This window comes from Pongo abelii, chromosome 22 (assembly GCF_028885655.2).
Source record: "Pongo abelii isolate AG06213 chromosome 22, NHGRI_mPonAbe1-v2.0_pri, whole genome shotgun sequence".
Lineage (NCBI taxonomy): Eukaryota > Metazoa > Chordata > Mammalia > Primates > Hominidae > Pongo > Pongo abelii.
Window position 1 is genome coordinate 31,316,892 of NC_072007.2, and position 16,835 is coordinate 31,333,726.

Sequence of the window (16,835 nt, forward strand, 5' to 3'; positions counted from 1 at the left end):
GCTGTGTAAATGGGGGTGGGAGTGGGGACTAATTTTATAAAGAGGAGTCAGCAGGGTCTGTGAGGAGGTGGTGTTTAAGCAGAGCCCCGAATGAAGTGAGGGCGTGATCACATAAATACCTAGGGAAGCCTAGCCTTGGCAGAGGTCAGTATGCAGGGCATCCTGCCTGGAATGGCATGATCAGAGAGAGGAATTAAATGAAGTAAGAATAGACAAATAGCCAAGCCAATGTCCCATGGGGCCTTACAGGCTATGGAGAAGACTTTGCATTTTATCCTTAATGTCATGGAACGTTATTGAAAATCTCGTAAGTAATTCTAGAAAGGAGTATAGGAGAGGTCATTTTTAAGTACTGACATTATTAAAAGGGATCATTTTGAGTAGGGAACAAACTTTCTCAAAATCTCCTTTACCACATGAAGCAAAATTCTGGGGTTATAAAAGTAAAAGTTACCTTCTGCTATATGTTTAGTAAAGATGAAGAATACTTAGTGCATTGTATCACTTGATATACATTTTCCATCTTTTTTCTGGATTAAACAAATGATTCTGTGCTATTTTTGAAATTCTCATCTTTACTAGTTCTCAAAATATTGGAATTTAGTTTCCCCTGTATTATTTTTGAATTAGTCCTTAGAATATAAGGTGATGTTTATAGTTAAGATTTGTTTTTGTTTGTTTCTTTCTTTGGTATGGTGTTTTTATTCTTGAAACACAGAGGTCTACAATGACAATAATTCAGCATCCTATGAATGTTCTATTTGAATTTTTAAACAGTATGATGAAGGTAAGTTATGATTTACCATGCCTAGGATTTCTAGTTACATATTGTGGAAATTAATTGATCTAACTTTGTAGAAATTTGACCACCTACCCTTTTCTAAATATATATAGACACACACAGAGAAATCATACTTTTCTTGTATTAATTACAAAACTATAGAGTGATGTTAAATTTTTCATGCATTAAACAACTAAAGCCTACAGTGTGCCAAGGCACTGTTCAAGGAAGTGAGAATATAATAACAAAAAATTCTTCCCTAATTCGTATTAAATTGTATATATGGAGTGTGTATGTTTGTGTATACCCATTGGAATTTTGTTTTATTCTGCCAACTGATCTTATTAGATAAACTCAGTCAATATATTTGAATCCCACATTCCAGCAGCTATTTTCTCCATTTGCTTTTATTACTGTTTGTGGTGAGTTTGAGATACAATTTTAAGGTGTTAACATCCCTAACTTATGTATGGGTACAGCTCGTAAATATGAACCCGTGTCATGTGACTCATATATGACTGTGTTCAAAATAATGTGTATTAGACTGTAAAACGATTTTAATATTTTAAATAACTTTCCTGCATTTGTCGGTTTCAGCAGGAAAGTTATTTTTAATAACTTTCCTGTATTTGTTGGTTTCAGTATTAATTAATCTCATGAATGCCAAACTTTGTGATCCTAGGTTAAAAAAACATATTCAAGATAGCTTCAGAATGTTTGGTATACAAATAGGTCTGGCTAAATATAAGTGTTAGCTTTCTCAAGCATCTAAATACTGGCGGGCTTTTAAAAAACCAGGGCTTTAAGGAGAAAACACCTGCTCTGTGGTTTTGTAGCAGATATGAAGTATTCAAATTTCTTAATAAATAGAAAAAGGAATATATAACATAAACAGGTTGCACTTGTCTTTCTCATTAAGCAGGTGGTTAGTACCATTATTTGCATTTTCATAGCCTTAATATACATTTTCCTTCTCTAGATACAAGGGGAAATTATCACAAATTTGCCTAAGGGTAGCAATTAGGATTACTAATTTATTCTTCTTTGCATTTTATTAAGCTTTACCAAATACAAATGAATTTCATAAGGGAAGATTATATGTGTTTTTACATCTACCATTATAAATTTGTATGCCAAATAAGATCACATAGTTTCTTTCCCAAATTCTAACATAATCTTCCACTCAGAGTCCTTTTAAAGGGAAACCTATTGGCAAAAAAAAAAAAATGTTTAATTTGTCCTGTTGGATGACTCAATACAGCCAGGATATCCCAAATCAAAAGTTATTGAAATAATATGATTTCATCATTTTTACATTTATACCTACAATTATTTGTATTCACTGCAACTTTAATTTAGAAATATTCATTTTTTTGAGCTCTAAAATTCAAGGTTCAAGTGATTTTTTCTTTTTAATTTAGGAGGAGATCCAATAGAATAATTCAAATAAGCATCTTCAGGTTCTATGACATGCTCATAAGAAAATAAATTATTCATAGAAATGTTTATTCATAGAATTACTGTCCTCATAATTTAACTTCTCCAGAAAACATGTTTTAAAATGCTATATATCAAAATAACATGTAATCTTTCAAAATAGCATTAGAAAAATATAATGCAATATTTTCCTGAAATGTTTGAATTATTATTTAGGAATACAATTCTTCTCACAAGTATTTAGTGATGTGAAAATCTCGGCAAACCATTCATATTAATTCATTTAAAATATTTAAATAAATAACTTGAAAATGAAAAATTTGTATTAAGCAACAACAAAGGACAGAAAGAAACATAAATGTTTCCAAATATCTTGAGAGATTAGTAGGTTTTTATGGTTTGAATTTCATTGAAAAATAACAAGCAATTTATTAGAATTAATGGAGATATCTGGGTTAACTATAGAGAAGAATGGCTTAGGAAAGACAAATTTTAAATATTATTTTGAATTTCTTCCCAATATACTACTAAAAATTCTTTGAAAATAAGACAGAAAACTTTAAAAAAAGAAACAAAAACCTGCCTAATGTTGCAATTGGTGCATTGATCTCAAATCTTGTTCACGTTCTAACAAGGCCTCCGGGCTTTCTGTGTGATTTGGTATGTTCCATAGTAGAGAGAATACAAATGATATAGCAAGAAGAGTTCATTCATCATTATTAGCAAATTTGACTGGGAATCCTGAATGGGATATATGAAATAAATAGGTTGATTTCATAGTTTAAGAAATGACAGAATATGCTGGCCAGAGTGTATAATAGTTACAAGTGACTGGTACATGCATCTTTCGTACAAAAGGCCTAAGAATCAAATCTCTAATTAACCAGAGAATCTGATTGACTTTATTCCGAATCTCTCTTCTCTGTATTTTTAGTGTGATTATAATGTGCTCCTGTGAACTATAAGGAAAATGCTGAATTGTATTCATTTTATAGTGCTAGCAATTCATGAGGATAATCAGCATGGATTTACATTTTTTAGTCTAATGAGAACTCAGAAACACATAATTAAGTAAAATATTCTGAGAAAGACACTGTGTCCTCTAATAGTTTAAATTAAATTTTAAAAAGATCTTACACCATATGCAAAAATCAACTCAAAATAGATTAAAGACTGAAAGGTAAAACCTGAGCCCATAAATCTACTAGAAGAAAATTTCTATAGAATGACTGTTTGGTACCCTCAAAATTTATATATTGAAACCTAGTCCTCAATGTGATGGTATTGGAGTTGGGGCTTTGAGAGGTATTAAATCCTAAGGGCAAAACGCTCATGAGTAGGATTGGTGCCCTTCTAAAAGATATTCCAGGGAGCGACCTCACTTCTACATCTATGTGAGGGTAGAATGAGAAGATGTCTATAAGCCAAAAACCAGGCCCTCATCAGCTATCAAATCTGCTTTCACCTAAACTTGGACTTCTCAGGCTCTGGAACTGTGAGAAATTTCTATTGTTTATAAGCCACTTAGTCTAAGATATTCTCTTATAATTGTCTAAATGTAATAAGCCAGAAATGGGCGCCAAAAAGTAGAGGTGCTGCTCTGACAAATACCTGAAAATGTAGAAGAGGGTTTAGAATTGGGTAATGGGTAGAAGCTATAAGAGTTTTGCAGTACATGCTAGAAAGTGTTGGCATTGCCTCAAATAGACTATTAAGGGAAATTCTTGTGAGGGCTCACAAAGGAAAAAAGAGAGCTACATAGAAAGTCTCAATATTCTTTGTGAATACTTAAGTAATTCTGAACAGAATTCTGTTGATACAAATATAAACAGTAAAGGACGTTCTGATGAGGTCTCAGACAAAAATTATGACGTGTTGGACAGTGGAGGAAAGGGCAGCATTGTTAGAAAGTGGCAAAGAGACCTGACGCGGTGGCACATGCTTGTCATCCCAGCACTTTGGGAGGCCGAGGCGGGCAGATCATGAGGTCTGGAGTTCGAGACCAGCCTGGCCACTATGGTCAAACCTTGTTTCTACTAAAAATACAAAAATTAGCCAGGCTTGGTGGCATGTGCCTGTAATCCCAGCTACTCAGGAGGCTGAGGCAGGATAATTGCTTGAACCCAGGAGGCAGAGGTTGCAGTGAACCAAGATCATGCCACCGCACACCAGCCTAGGCAACAGAGCAAGACTCCTTCTCAAGGAAAAAAAAAAAAAAAAAAAGTGGTGAAGAACTCAGGTGCACTATGTTAGTATCCTAGTGTTTTTTGTAAGTTACAACTTGTGTGTGATGGAATCAGATATTCGCCTGGAAATTTCTAAACAAAGTGTTGAAGAAGCAGTCTGATTTTTCCTGACTGCTTATATTAAAGGGCTAGAGAAATACATGATTTAAAGATAGAATTCTTAATCAAAAGGGATGCAGAACTTAAAGATTTGGAAAATGTTTACCGTATCCATTTTGTAACAAATGAGAAAAACTGGGAAAGAACATTAAGGGTTTGGCCAGGAGGACATTTGATATAGAGATTGATTAGCATGGGTCAGCCATCTCAGTTGAAGCTAGGAGTTATTTTTTCCAGACAATGGAGGAATGTCCATGAAGCAGATACAAAGATAATTAGAGCTGCCACTCCCATCACAGGATCAGGGTTCAAGTGCCTAGGGGACAGGAAGTTTCACAGGAAGGTTTGAAGGTGCCTACAGGATCTCCTAGTGCCATCTCATATCGTGGGCTCTGGTCCTTTTACGCCAGCACTACGCCTCTCATTGTCCCAGGTGTGGCCCCACTGGGCCTGGTCTCGGGTAGGACATGGTGGGTGCCCCTTCAGAGAACATACGCAGCAAACTTTGGTCATGTTCCTGTGGAACCATCTCCACCAGGGCACAATGTGCCCAGGCCCCGGGAGCGTGGCTGCCTCCACGTAGATTTTAGAGGAAAGGCCTCTTAGCAGAGCTGCAGGCTCAGGTCCCTAGCTCTGGAGAGCCTCTGGGCCCGGCAGAGAACTGGTGTAGGAGTGGGGCTCAGGCACTGAGCACACTTAGGGGCAGGACTGCTCAAAGCAATAGGAGTGGAGCCTTCTTAGCCTTGGAATTGGTGCCTTTATTAGATAGACTCCAGAGAGCTGCTTTGCCCCTTCTGCAAAGTGAGGACAAAATGACATATGTATAAACCAGGAAGCAGGCCCTCACCAGACACTGAACCTGCCAGCTCCTTGATCTTGGACTTCCCAGCCTCCAGAACTGCGAGAAAGAAAATTATGTTGTTTATAAGCCTCCTAGTTTATGGTATTCTCTTTTAGCAGCCAGAATGGACCAAGACAGAAATATAGGGAAAAGGCTTCTTGGCATTGGTCTGCACAATGATTATTTTGCATATGACACCCAAAGCCCAGGCAACAAAAGCAAAAATAAACAAGTGGAATTGCATCAAGATGAAAAACTTCCGCACATAAAAGGAAACAACCAACAGAGTGAAAGGGAACCTATAAAATAGGAGATCATATTTGTCAGCCATATACCTGATAAGGGGTGAGTCTCCACAAATATATGAAAAATTTATACAACTCAATAGCAAAAAACCAAATAACCCAATTAAAAGATAAGCAAAGGATCAGAATAGCTATTTCCCAAAAGGAGACATACACATGGCCAATAGGTATATGAAACAGTGCTCGATATCACTAATCATCAGAGAAATGAAATCAAACCACATTGAGATATCAACTGACACCTGTTGGGATGGCTTTTTTTTCAAAGAGAGAAGAGTTAAGTATTGGCAAGCATGTAGAGAAAAGGTAACAGTGTACACTTGTACACTTTTATGGAAAATAGTATGACATTTCTTAATTCAGCAGTCCCATATCTGGGTATATATTCTCAAGCGAAATGTGTACGTCTGTGTTCTTTGTAGCATTATTCACAAGAGCTAAGATATGGAAACAACCTTAATGTCTATCTGTGAATGAATGGTTAAGGAAAATATGTATATATACACACACACATATGTCATATTTGTAACATATATAATATATATACACACATATAATATTACTGTATGCATACATATGTGTATAGAATGTTTATATATGTAATATTGTTTATATATTAGGATATAAGATATTGTTATATATTATTTATACATATGTATACATTTATATACATTATTTGTAGGTACACACGTATGTATATAGACATAAAAAAGAATTGCTGCATGATCTCACTTATATGTGGAATTTAAAACAATCGTACTCATAGAAGCAGTGAGTAAAATGGTGGTTGCCAGGAGTGAGAGATAAGGGAAATGAAGAAATGTTGGTCAAGGGATACAAAATTTCAGTTATGCAAGATGAATGCATTCTAGAGATATAATGTACCGCATTGTGACTATAATTAATAATGCCATATTAATGATACATATGGATATGTGCTAAGTTAAGAAATGTAACTATAGTTAACAATACATATTAAAATGCACTAAGAGGCTACATATTAAGTGAACACATGCAAACGTATTAAAAAACTGGTAAATGTGAGAATTGGTAGATATGTTTAATTAGCTTGAATTTGTGGTGATTATTTCGGAATGTATGCATATATCAAAAGATCAAGTTAAACCCCTTAAATATATATAATTTTTATTGGTAAATTATCTCTCAATAAAGCTGGGAGAAAAGCATATACAGTAGTATCATTTTTCTTATTTATCATTTTTATTTTTGTTTGTATTTAATGTTTTATTGGGAGATAATACATTTTCCTTATAATTCATGTTTATGAGGATTTTCATTTACTACAAAGTGCTCTCTGTACTCTAGTTCTATATTAATAGGTCAGTATAAAGCTATGGGTTATACAAAGCTTTAACTTAAGATAGAATCATGTTCAAATCCAAACTCTGATGCTTAGTGGCTAGTTCATCTTTCTGAGCCTCCCTTTACTGGTGTAGGAAATGGAGAATGTAACCGAACTCTGTTAGTTCCGGTATTAAATGAAATAGGATCAGATAGGACTTGAATAGTAGATTTTTCCCTAAAACAAACCTTAATTTGGAAAAGTGAAATTTGTTTTCAATGTTCAGCAACAAGAGTAGAGTGCATTTGTAATAAAGGATAACTACTATAGATTTAACAAGTGCCCTCATTGGGTCAGTTTTCTTTAAAAGTGGTGTTTCACTTGGTATAATTTTTAAAAATGTAATTCAAGAACTAACTACTGAATTATTATTTTACATTTAAAATGTGTAGGCTAGATGAGGGCTGAGGACAGTATTTATGGTATGTGATATGTGTCCTCACAAGATCCTTATAATAAAAAGATTCTCACAGTATAGTGGCCAAATACAATAATGAGGGCATGATCAATAACTGAGAAAAATTATATAGAGATGTTATTAGGAGGTTAAATAGCTAAAATGGAGGTTAGAGTTTCTGTCAGCACAGAAGAGAGAGGAGTATTTAATTACAAAACCTTAACTCATCCCAGTTCACCTGCTAAAAAAAACAATTAAAAAGTTTGTGGCAGAAAAAGAATTTGGCAGTGTGGACATTTAGGGAAGTTAGCAATTTTGTGAGTGAAAAAATTTAGCAATTTTCTGGTTATCTGACATCATCAAGATATTTTATGAATATTTTATAAAAACCTATGGATTTAGACTATAGAAGGAAATGTTTAGTAATTACACATTTATGATATTTTACATACTCAGTGGACCTTGAAAAAACATCAATTGAATTTTTCTTGAATAATTTTACATATACTAAGTATTATATTTGAAATGAAAAATAGTATAAATTGTTTATGAAACATATTTTGTTCAATGAAACTGTTATGTTTTTAAATTAATGTTTTTATATAAGGGAAAGTTTTTCTATTTAAATAGGAAGCCATCTGATTTTAAGGGTAATATGTACTTCCTGTATAAAATCTCACAGCAATTAAACTCCAATTGTTAAATTGTTTATTTTGCGTATAACTTATACTCATGATGGAAAATTACATAAACAGTACAATAAATGTATTGTAAAAATTTGGATGTGCTGAACTGTGATCTTAAAATAATGCCATCAACATATTGTTTTGATGAAAGTCCTAGACAAATGACACGTCATTATTCGATTAATTTTTCTTTCCACTGTTCATCAAAATATATATCCATGTAAATGTTTTTTAACCAATAATCTATCCATAAAAGTTATTTATACCAAAATATGTATGCATACAGGTTATAGTATGATTCATAAAATACTTAAAGTACTGTTAAAAAAACTAAGATTATATTATTAATATTATGCTAGTAATGAGAACTTCAAACACAATATAATTTGTGCAAAAATGCAAATGTAAATTTCAGAAGTAAGTGAAAATACAATTGAACTGAGATGATTACATATCTAAGCTTCTTAAGGAAACTTAAAGGCAATTTCATTAATAATGGAATTATCTCTGAAGTCATTCTTATGTGTGGAGCTGGTGTCAAAGTATTAAAATGTTCTGCATGTGTATAGAAACAGTAAAAATTTATTTTTATTTTGCCTGTTGCTGACTCCTGCATAAGTCAGTCAAATAATTCTCTCAAAAATAGATGTGCTTTTGCTTCTTTTAATTGATTACAGATCAAAAGCTTTTTTAAGTGAGAAACTTGAGGGACTTCACTGTGTTTTCAGATCTATCCGAGGAGATTAACACCAACTGTTATTTTGAATGATCAGTTTTACCCTTGCTAAGCTTTGTAATTTCTCATAGCTCTCTGAGTTGTTGCACAGTACTTGACAATATGAACAGTTCCATTGGGGTTAGGTGATAAAGCAGTTCTACATCTGGGGAGACTGTAATTGCTTGCATTGAATAGGACAAAAACCCCATGAAGAGAGCCAGGGTTTGAGAAAGGAAAGAGAACATGAATAAAATTAATCTTACTTTAGAATTTTGCTGAGCTTAATTAGTTACCAAATATGTATTTAGTTGATGTCGTTGTTGCAATTGTTGTAAATATTCTATAGCCTCTACTTCTCTTGACAGCCAACAGGAAGTAATTTATAATGCATTATAGGAACAAAAAATTATTTTGTGTAGTTCCCTTTAATAAAGTCTGGTTCTCTAATAAAAAGAGAATAAACTTTCAAATTCAAATTTTTCTCTCTACTATGATCATTTCCAAACTTATAAAAAATGTAAAAAGATTTATATTTTTCTGTCGTTTTTAATTTAAATTTTTTTAATGTATCTTGACTTTTTTGTCTTTTTTGCCTTTATAGACAGGTGATAAAGCGTTATTTCTAAAATTCAGTTATATATAAATAATGTAGAAATATTAGTGCAGGAAACTAGATTCTATAGAGAACTCGTTTCTGTTGCCATGTCAAAGAAAAATTCATGATTGTTTATAATTTTTGGAAGAACTGTGTTAAGATTTGTAAATCATGCTGAGTAAATATGGCTTTAAAATACCTTATTTATACATTTGTCCTTAAAAGCTTTTACTAGTTTGTAATCTAGATCTGCTTTCTCCTAATTCTGGAGTTTGAATTTCTAATAAATTACAAGGCAAGAACTCATCCCACACTTCAGTTTAAGGTTCTGTTGTTCTATTTGTATATGCAGATTTAGGGAAAGAAAGTCTCACATTAACTAACTTCATAATTTGAGGTAAAACTCTATTATTGAGTACACAGCCTTTCATTTTCCAAGTGGTAGTTTTCTTTCAGTCCCTACCTTGGGTGTTCAGAAACTCTTATGTTTGGTAAAATGCCAGTAAATTACAGATGATTTAATGTATATATCCTCTCATTTAAGAAAGGCAAGTCAAATTACAGATCCAGGCTTTGCCTCCTCCAAATCTTTTCCCTCTCTCACTTTAATGTAGTCTCAGTGTGTGGAGTTCTATTTCACAGAATAATCTTCATGTTCATGCAGTGTTAATAAGCCTCATAATAAGGGTTATTGTATCAAAACCTGCATTCAGAATTCAAAAACAAACTGACTTCTTGTATATAAACTTTGCAAAACTTACATCAATAGGTTTATTTTATGCCTCTTCCCTATAATTTTAAAGGTTATCTATAGAACCTCTCTTTGGCCAGTTTCAGTTTGCATGTTTTAGCCCAGGACTGTAATAACAGTTTAGCCATCAGTGTGCCCTCTTCGCTCCTTTCCTCTGCCAGCTGATGTGAAACTCAGTCAGTACATGGGTAAGCCTTGATTCTGAGAACAGAAACATGTGAGGAAACAGGGAAATTCCTTTCTGAGTTGATACAGTGTAACTAAGGAAATACTTACCCTTGGCAGAGGTAGCCGGGCGTGCAAAGCTCCTCATAGCGCCTGTGAAATGTTAAAGGAAGGGGATTGCTGACAATGCAAGCCAGAAAGAGCTTTTGCCTGAAATACTCAGATAATTCAAGTATGATCTGCACTTGATTTTTTTTTTTGCTGGGGTATGTGGGGTGAGTATCGTCTTGATTGTTTAACCTAAGTAATAACCTCAACTTTTCTCACAGTAGATTTGCCCTGGTACTTTGATAGCTCAGCTGTTATCAATTTTTAACCTACAAAGATGAAGAAATCATATCTAGAATAATGATCTCTATACTTCTGATTTATGTAGGATTTTATTTGCAATTGAAAGTGTATGTTTAAATTCTTTTGCTTCTCTTTTTGCCTTGTATTAAGAAATACAATTGAATATAAGCATTGCCAGATGCCATCACCGACGCCGCCAAGTCACAGACTACTGAATGCTCTTAAAATGATGTTGCAGCTGCACCAGGATATCACAGAAATATGGAAAGGCATTTATTCTTCAAGCCTTATTCCAAAACATATTAGGCCTTTGGATAGTCAATATGATGTTATGGCACAGTCTGTGTTCTATTGCACTCTTTACCTTAATGAAGCACGACTAGATATAGCATGGGGGCATATGAGCCTAGTTCACCTTTGCTTTTGCTTTTAAAAATATTTATTATCTGATTAAATTAAGAAAATATTGTGATTTTTAAACTCTTGTTAAAGGAGTTCAAGACCAGCCTGAGCAACATAGTGAGACCCCATCTCTATTAAAAACAAACAAAATGCTAAATAAATGCCTTGATTGTAAACATTGAGGAAAAGAATGGAACAAAAGGAAGTATCAAAACAAATTCATGTTAGGCTGACTTTTCAGCAGAGGCTTTTCGTCTTAAAGACAGTAAAATTCCAATTTACTAGCACTTTAGCAACCTTGGTTAAATTTCCTCTTCTCATTCCATAATCTATATAAACAACTCTTTATCTGTGCACTCAGCTTCTCTTCAGTGTAACTATATACTTTTCTGGGGCTTAAATTATATACTCATTAACTACCAATTATCAAGTGGGTTTGGGTTTCCTGAAAAGTTTGCAGGTCATTAACCTGTCAGAAATCATTGAATTCAGGCCTTGGCTATGCCATTTATCCTTGCAGCTTCTAATCAGTAGGATTTCTATGCCAATCAATCTATTCCCAATTGGCCTCCCTTAAATCTGAAATAATGTATTATAATCTGAGGCCTCAATAAGGCGGTACACTCTAAAAAGCAAGTTCAGTTTTCTTATAAGGTTGAGAAATTGAGAAATATGAAATTAAATTCTGCCATTTGGAAATTTAATTTTTTTGTTGATTTTAGAACATCTGTGTCTAATTACTTAATCCTTTAAGTAATGTCTGGTTGATATGTGTATTGTGGCCATTAATATTTATCTGGTATTAAGTAATTTTTATATATCTTTTTACTTTTAATTTTGGACACAGTACATTCAACAATGTATTTTTTTCTTTTCTAGAATGTGATAAGTAATTCAATATAGATTAAATGATTACAATACAAAATGCTAGGCCAGAGGTAGTGGCCCACTCCTGAAATCCCAGACTTTGGGATGCTGAGGTGGGCAGTTTGCTTGAGCCCAAGAGTTCAACACCAGCCTGAGCAACATAGTGAGACCCCATCTCTATAGAAAACAAACAAAATGCTAAATAAATACGATGATTATAAATACTGAGGAAAAGAATGGAACACAAGGAAGTATCACAACAAATTCATTAAGTATCCTCATATAATACAGAGTATATGTTGTCTAGTAAATTGTAATATAATTATTAGAAATAACATATTAATAAATTATAATATTATTGCATGTATATCATTTCTGGTCATGGTTTATGTAAAACTATAGTTCTGCAAAGATGATCCTAATTACCTATGATTTAATCTTTTATATCTCCTAATATTAATTGATTATGTGACTTGGAGTTACTGTGTAAACCAGACATAACTTCCTTTTGATTTTCATCAAGACATTGTTATATCTCCTAACTGAGTTTCTGCTTTCTTTAGCAAAAGCAGTTAAAGAAAGTGGCAACCATAAAATTCTGGTAGCTCCATCAGATGAATTTGTGAAGATGTAATATTTTGAAATCTGTAATTACATCCAAAATTATCAAGGGTCAAATAACAAGGATTGACATGACCCAGATATTTCTAGTAACCTTTATTTCGCTGTGCCTTTTCATATTCTTCCTTAGTGTCTTATTGAATCTAGGTCTGGTGGAGTATGTAAATGAGAAGAAACTCAAAGAGTGAAAATACAAGTTATGAGTATGCTTCAAGCTAGAATTAAAACAACTTGATTTGATTTGAAATTGTAGAATAAACTATTTTTGCTGTAGTTTCAACTTTGTCACACTTATTTGACATGACTAAATCACCTCACATTGGAAGCCAATCTAAATATTAAATTCCATGATTCTATTAAATACTATAGAAATAATCTATGCAGAGTACTTCTACTTGAGACATATACAGAATATATGTATTTTAGCATCATTAACATCATTCTTGGTTTTTGGATATTAAAAAGGTTTAACTTTCTACTTTGTGAGTGTGTCACAAATGAAATGGGTAATTTTCTTTGAAAGTGCATGGGTTGGAAAGCTAAAATAGAGGTGAAGAAGAGAACTATTCACAAATAATTTTTTTCTTATGTGACTTATCTATTTTTTAGGTATTTCATGGAAAGATTTCAGTGCAATTCACTCAGAATTGTAATAGTTTGATTTGTTTTTCTTATTAAAATGTGTCCAATTAGATATATATGTATATATATATTTGTTTTGTTTTGTTTTGTTTTTCTTGTAGCAATGGTTGTTTTGAGCAACCTGGAACCAAATACAACTTATGAAATCAGGGTTGCAGCTGTAAATGGAAAGGGACAAGGAGACTACAGTAAAATAGAAATCTTCCAAACATTACCAGTTCGTAAGTAATCATCTCTATTTTTTATTCTCTTTTGTCATTTTCTTCACTTGCAAATTTAATAGATTTTAAAATGTAGGGAGATGTTTCAACACTTTTGGGACATGAATTATGTCTTTGGTGAAGTGGTTTCTGAAGACAGTGACATCTCAGATTTATTAACATAAAAATAACTTTGCTTTAGAGCAAAGCAAAAAAAAAGAGTGCACTAGAATATACACAGTAAAAATTGTTCCCGGGAAATTGTCCTCATTGCAAAAGTGTCCTTCTTACTTATGGTCTGATTAATTGGATTGTAGTCTTCAGACTATATTCTGGGAGAGAGAAGAAAAATGTCCATGTAACATGTTCAATATTTTGTTCTTTTGTGGAGGCCTGACTATTGACCTTGTTCCACAAATTATATGGGCTCTAAGTGTCAAAAAAGGAATCATTATGTTAATTCATTACAACAGTGACTGCAGGAGAAGCCTTATTCTGGTAACTATCATATTTTGGGGAATTGTAAGTTAATTGAGTTTACATAAAGTGAAGATTAAATTTTAAAAGACTTAACATTTCCTTTATGTTAAATAAATTACTTTAAATGTGAGAAAACACAATAAATACGACTGAACCACTGTTATAAAAATCTATGCATAACACTGCCTGATATATATATATCTTTATATATATATATATATCATCATATATGTGTATATATATATATCTTTATATATATATATATATGTTAGGACAGTCAAAATGGCTGCAATATATTATCTTACAGAGTATCTCTTTGTTGATAATCATAAAATCTGTCAGGTAAGTTTCTTTCCTCCATTCCCAATGCTAGTGGTTAAGATAACCAGCCAGGTATGGTGGCTTACACCTGTAATCCCAGCATTTTGGAAGGCTGAGGCAGGCAGATCACTTGAACCAAGAAGCTCAAGACCAGCCTGGGCAATATAGTAAAACCCTGTCTCTACAAAAAATAATAAAAAATAAATCGGCTTGGGTGTGGTGGTTTGTACTTGTAGTCCCAGCTACCTGGGAGGCTGAGGTGAGAGGTGAGAAGATCACCTGAGTCTGGGGAAGTCAAGGCTGAAATGAGCCATGACCACACTATGGAACTCCATCCTGGGTGACAGAGTGAGACCCTGCCTCAAAAAAAGAATGAAGAAAAGAAGGAAAGAAAAAAGAAATGACAATAACCTGCTGAGAAGAAATAACAGGTCATTCCGGTTTAGAGATATGAAATCCTTTTCAGTCCATGGTCTGTTTTTCTTGGCCCTTCACATAGAAAATTCTTGCACTTTGGTAGATCCCTGTTCTATTCAAAACAATATAAACAACATTGTTATATGGCTATCTCTATGTTGAAGAATAATATCAAAGGCAAGTATATGAATGAACCTAGAAGAAAATGAAATATTGAAACACAGGTCTATAAAATTGGATACTGCAAACGTTATTCAAATTTGCACCCAGGAAAGAAAATACTTATTAAAGCACATTTACCAATTGCCAGTCATTATCTTTACTGGTAGGTATATATTCCATACAGATTGATGTGTTAATGTATTCTTATTAATAAATGCTTACAAAACATTTACAAACTAAATTTACATTAAGAAAATAAAAATGATTTAATACTATTAATAATAAGAGAAATAAAGTTTTACATTTCTGCAATGCTATACTTTTCTCAGAGCATTTGCATATCAGTGAAAATAATATATTTGGTCCTCAGGCTACAGTTTTGGCATGACACTTCTAGATTTATAATGTTGCTGCTTCTTGGATGGGGAAAATGATCAGAAATTATATCACAAAAGGGCAATATCAAATGGTAAATCCAGGATAACACCATGTATTTTGATTACATTGCTGTTCTTTTTATTAAAATATAGTTTCTCTAGGTATCTGAAATGTGTGCAAATGAAGAAATGTTGTATTGCATATCTAGGTGAACCAAGTCCTCCATCCATACATGGACAGCCAAGCAGTGGAAAGAGCTTTAAACTTAGCATCACCAAACAGGATGATGGAGGGGCCCCTATTTTGGAATACATTGTGAAATACAGAAGTGTAAGTACCTTGTTTATTATCATATCATACTAGGTTTTTTCAAATTAAATTGAGTTGCACTGAATTTATAAACATATCAGGAGAGAATGTGTATTTAGTAATTGTGATAATAAATGCTAATCTTCCTTCCATTCCTGACAGTCCTCATTGTGATTTTTTTAAATTTTTTTGTAAAATCTAAGCATGGATCATCAAAATATTCTCATGGGTTTCATCTTATGATTTTTAGGTGTGAAATGGGACTAGTAAACATTTCAGAAATGAGACATTATTTCCCCTGTTTTGCTGACAAGCTTCTCATTTTATTTGATTATTAGTAACTTCAGGCTAAGTCCCCTGGCAATCATATGTTAGGTAATATTATTAGAAAAATCACACCTCAAAACAAATTAATCAAATAATTTGACTTATTTATCCATAATGTTTAACAAAGAATGGCCATGGTGAACTTGAGGAAGAGGGAATCCTTTTCTTCAAGTTTAATTAGCACTATCTAGTAAGGAAGTTTGGAGAGCTAAAGGCTGCACACGGATTTTTGATAGCGGTTGGAGGTAAACAATGTTCACTAGTTGCAGAGTCATGGAGTGGCACTATGGGCAACTGCCTTTTTCCTTCAATAAAGATGATTTAAAAAGCCACTGAAAATAATTTCTTCAACATTTTTTTCCATAAGTACCTTGGAGTATTGGTGTCTACTGTAAAATAAGTTAAAAATGAAACATAATTTTAAGTTAAATTTTCTAAGATTCATACAACACGCATTTTATGCTTATGTTGACTGAATCCATATTAGTGCTATCCAAATTAATTATATTTTAGCAGGTCATGTTTAAAATAATTACTCTGTAGTCGTGTGTGGGTTAATTTTAATATTTTCTCACATATCCCAAATTTTCTAAATTATAATATTGCTGCTTCTAAATTGAAACGTCTACATTCTGAGGGGTAATAAAAAAGAAAAATTTGATTTTGAATGGCATATTTTAATAATTAATTTTAGATATCAAATCAGTTTTCAAAATTTAAGATTAATACTCCTTTCAGAGGACAAGTTTTTGTACCAGCTTTCATACTGAAGTGAGGTCTCTTGGCCATTCTCATTTGCACATTTGTAAACACGGTAGAAGGGAGATAATCTTTTCTAGGAGGTAGGCTTGGCCAGAATTCATGAATTGAACTGTTAGAACAGGCTTTCTATGGAGATTGTTGCTCACAATTCTAGGATGAAAAAATTTATTGTGCAAAGTACTGGGGGATAGTAACAGTTTGTAAGGAATTCT

At 33.0% G+C, this 16,835-nt stretch overlaps 1 protein-coding gene across 4 annotated transcripts in view; it reads left to right on the top strand.

The window, feature by feature from the left end:
* NCAM2 (neural cell adhesion molecule 2) overlaps positions 1-16,835 on the top strand; it is a 557,648-nt gene that overhangs the window by 466,215 nt on the left and 74,598 nt on the right. For all 4 annotated transcript variants that reach the window (XM_054542855.2, XM_002830573.6, XM_024239542.3 and 1 more), the window contains exons 13-14: positions 13,369-13,488; positions 15,434-15,555. In XM_054542855.2, the coding sequence (XP_054398830.1) occupies positions 13,369-13,488; positions 15,434-15,555 (242 nt within the window). The remainder of the gene's footprint in view (positions 1-13,368; positions 13,489-15,433; positions 15,556-16,835) is intronic.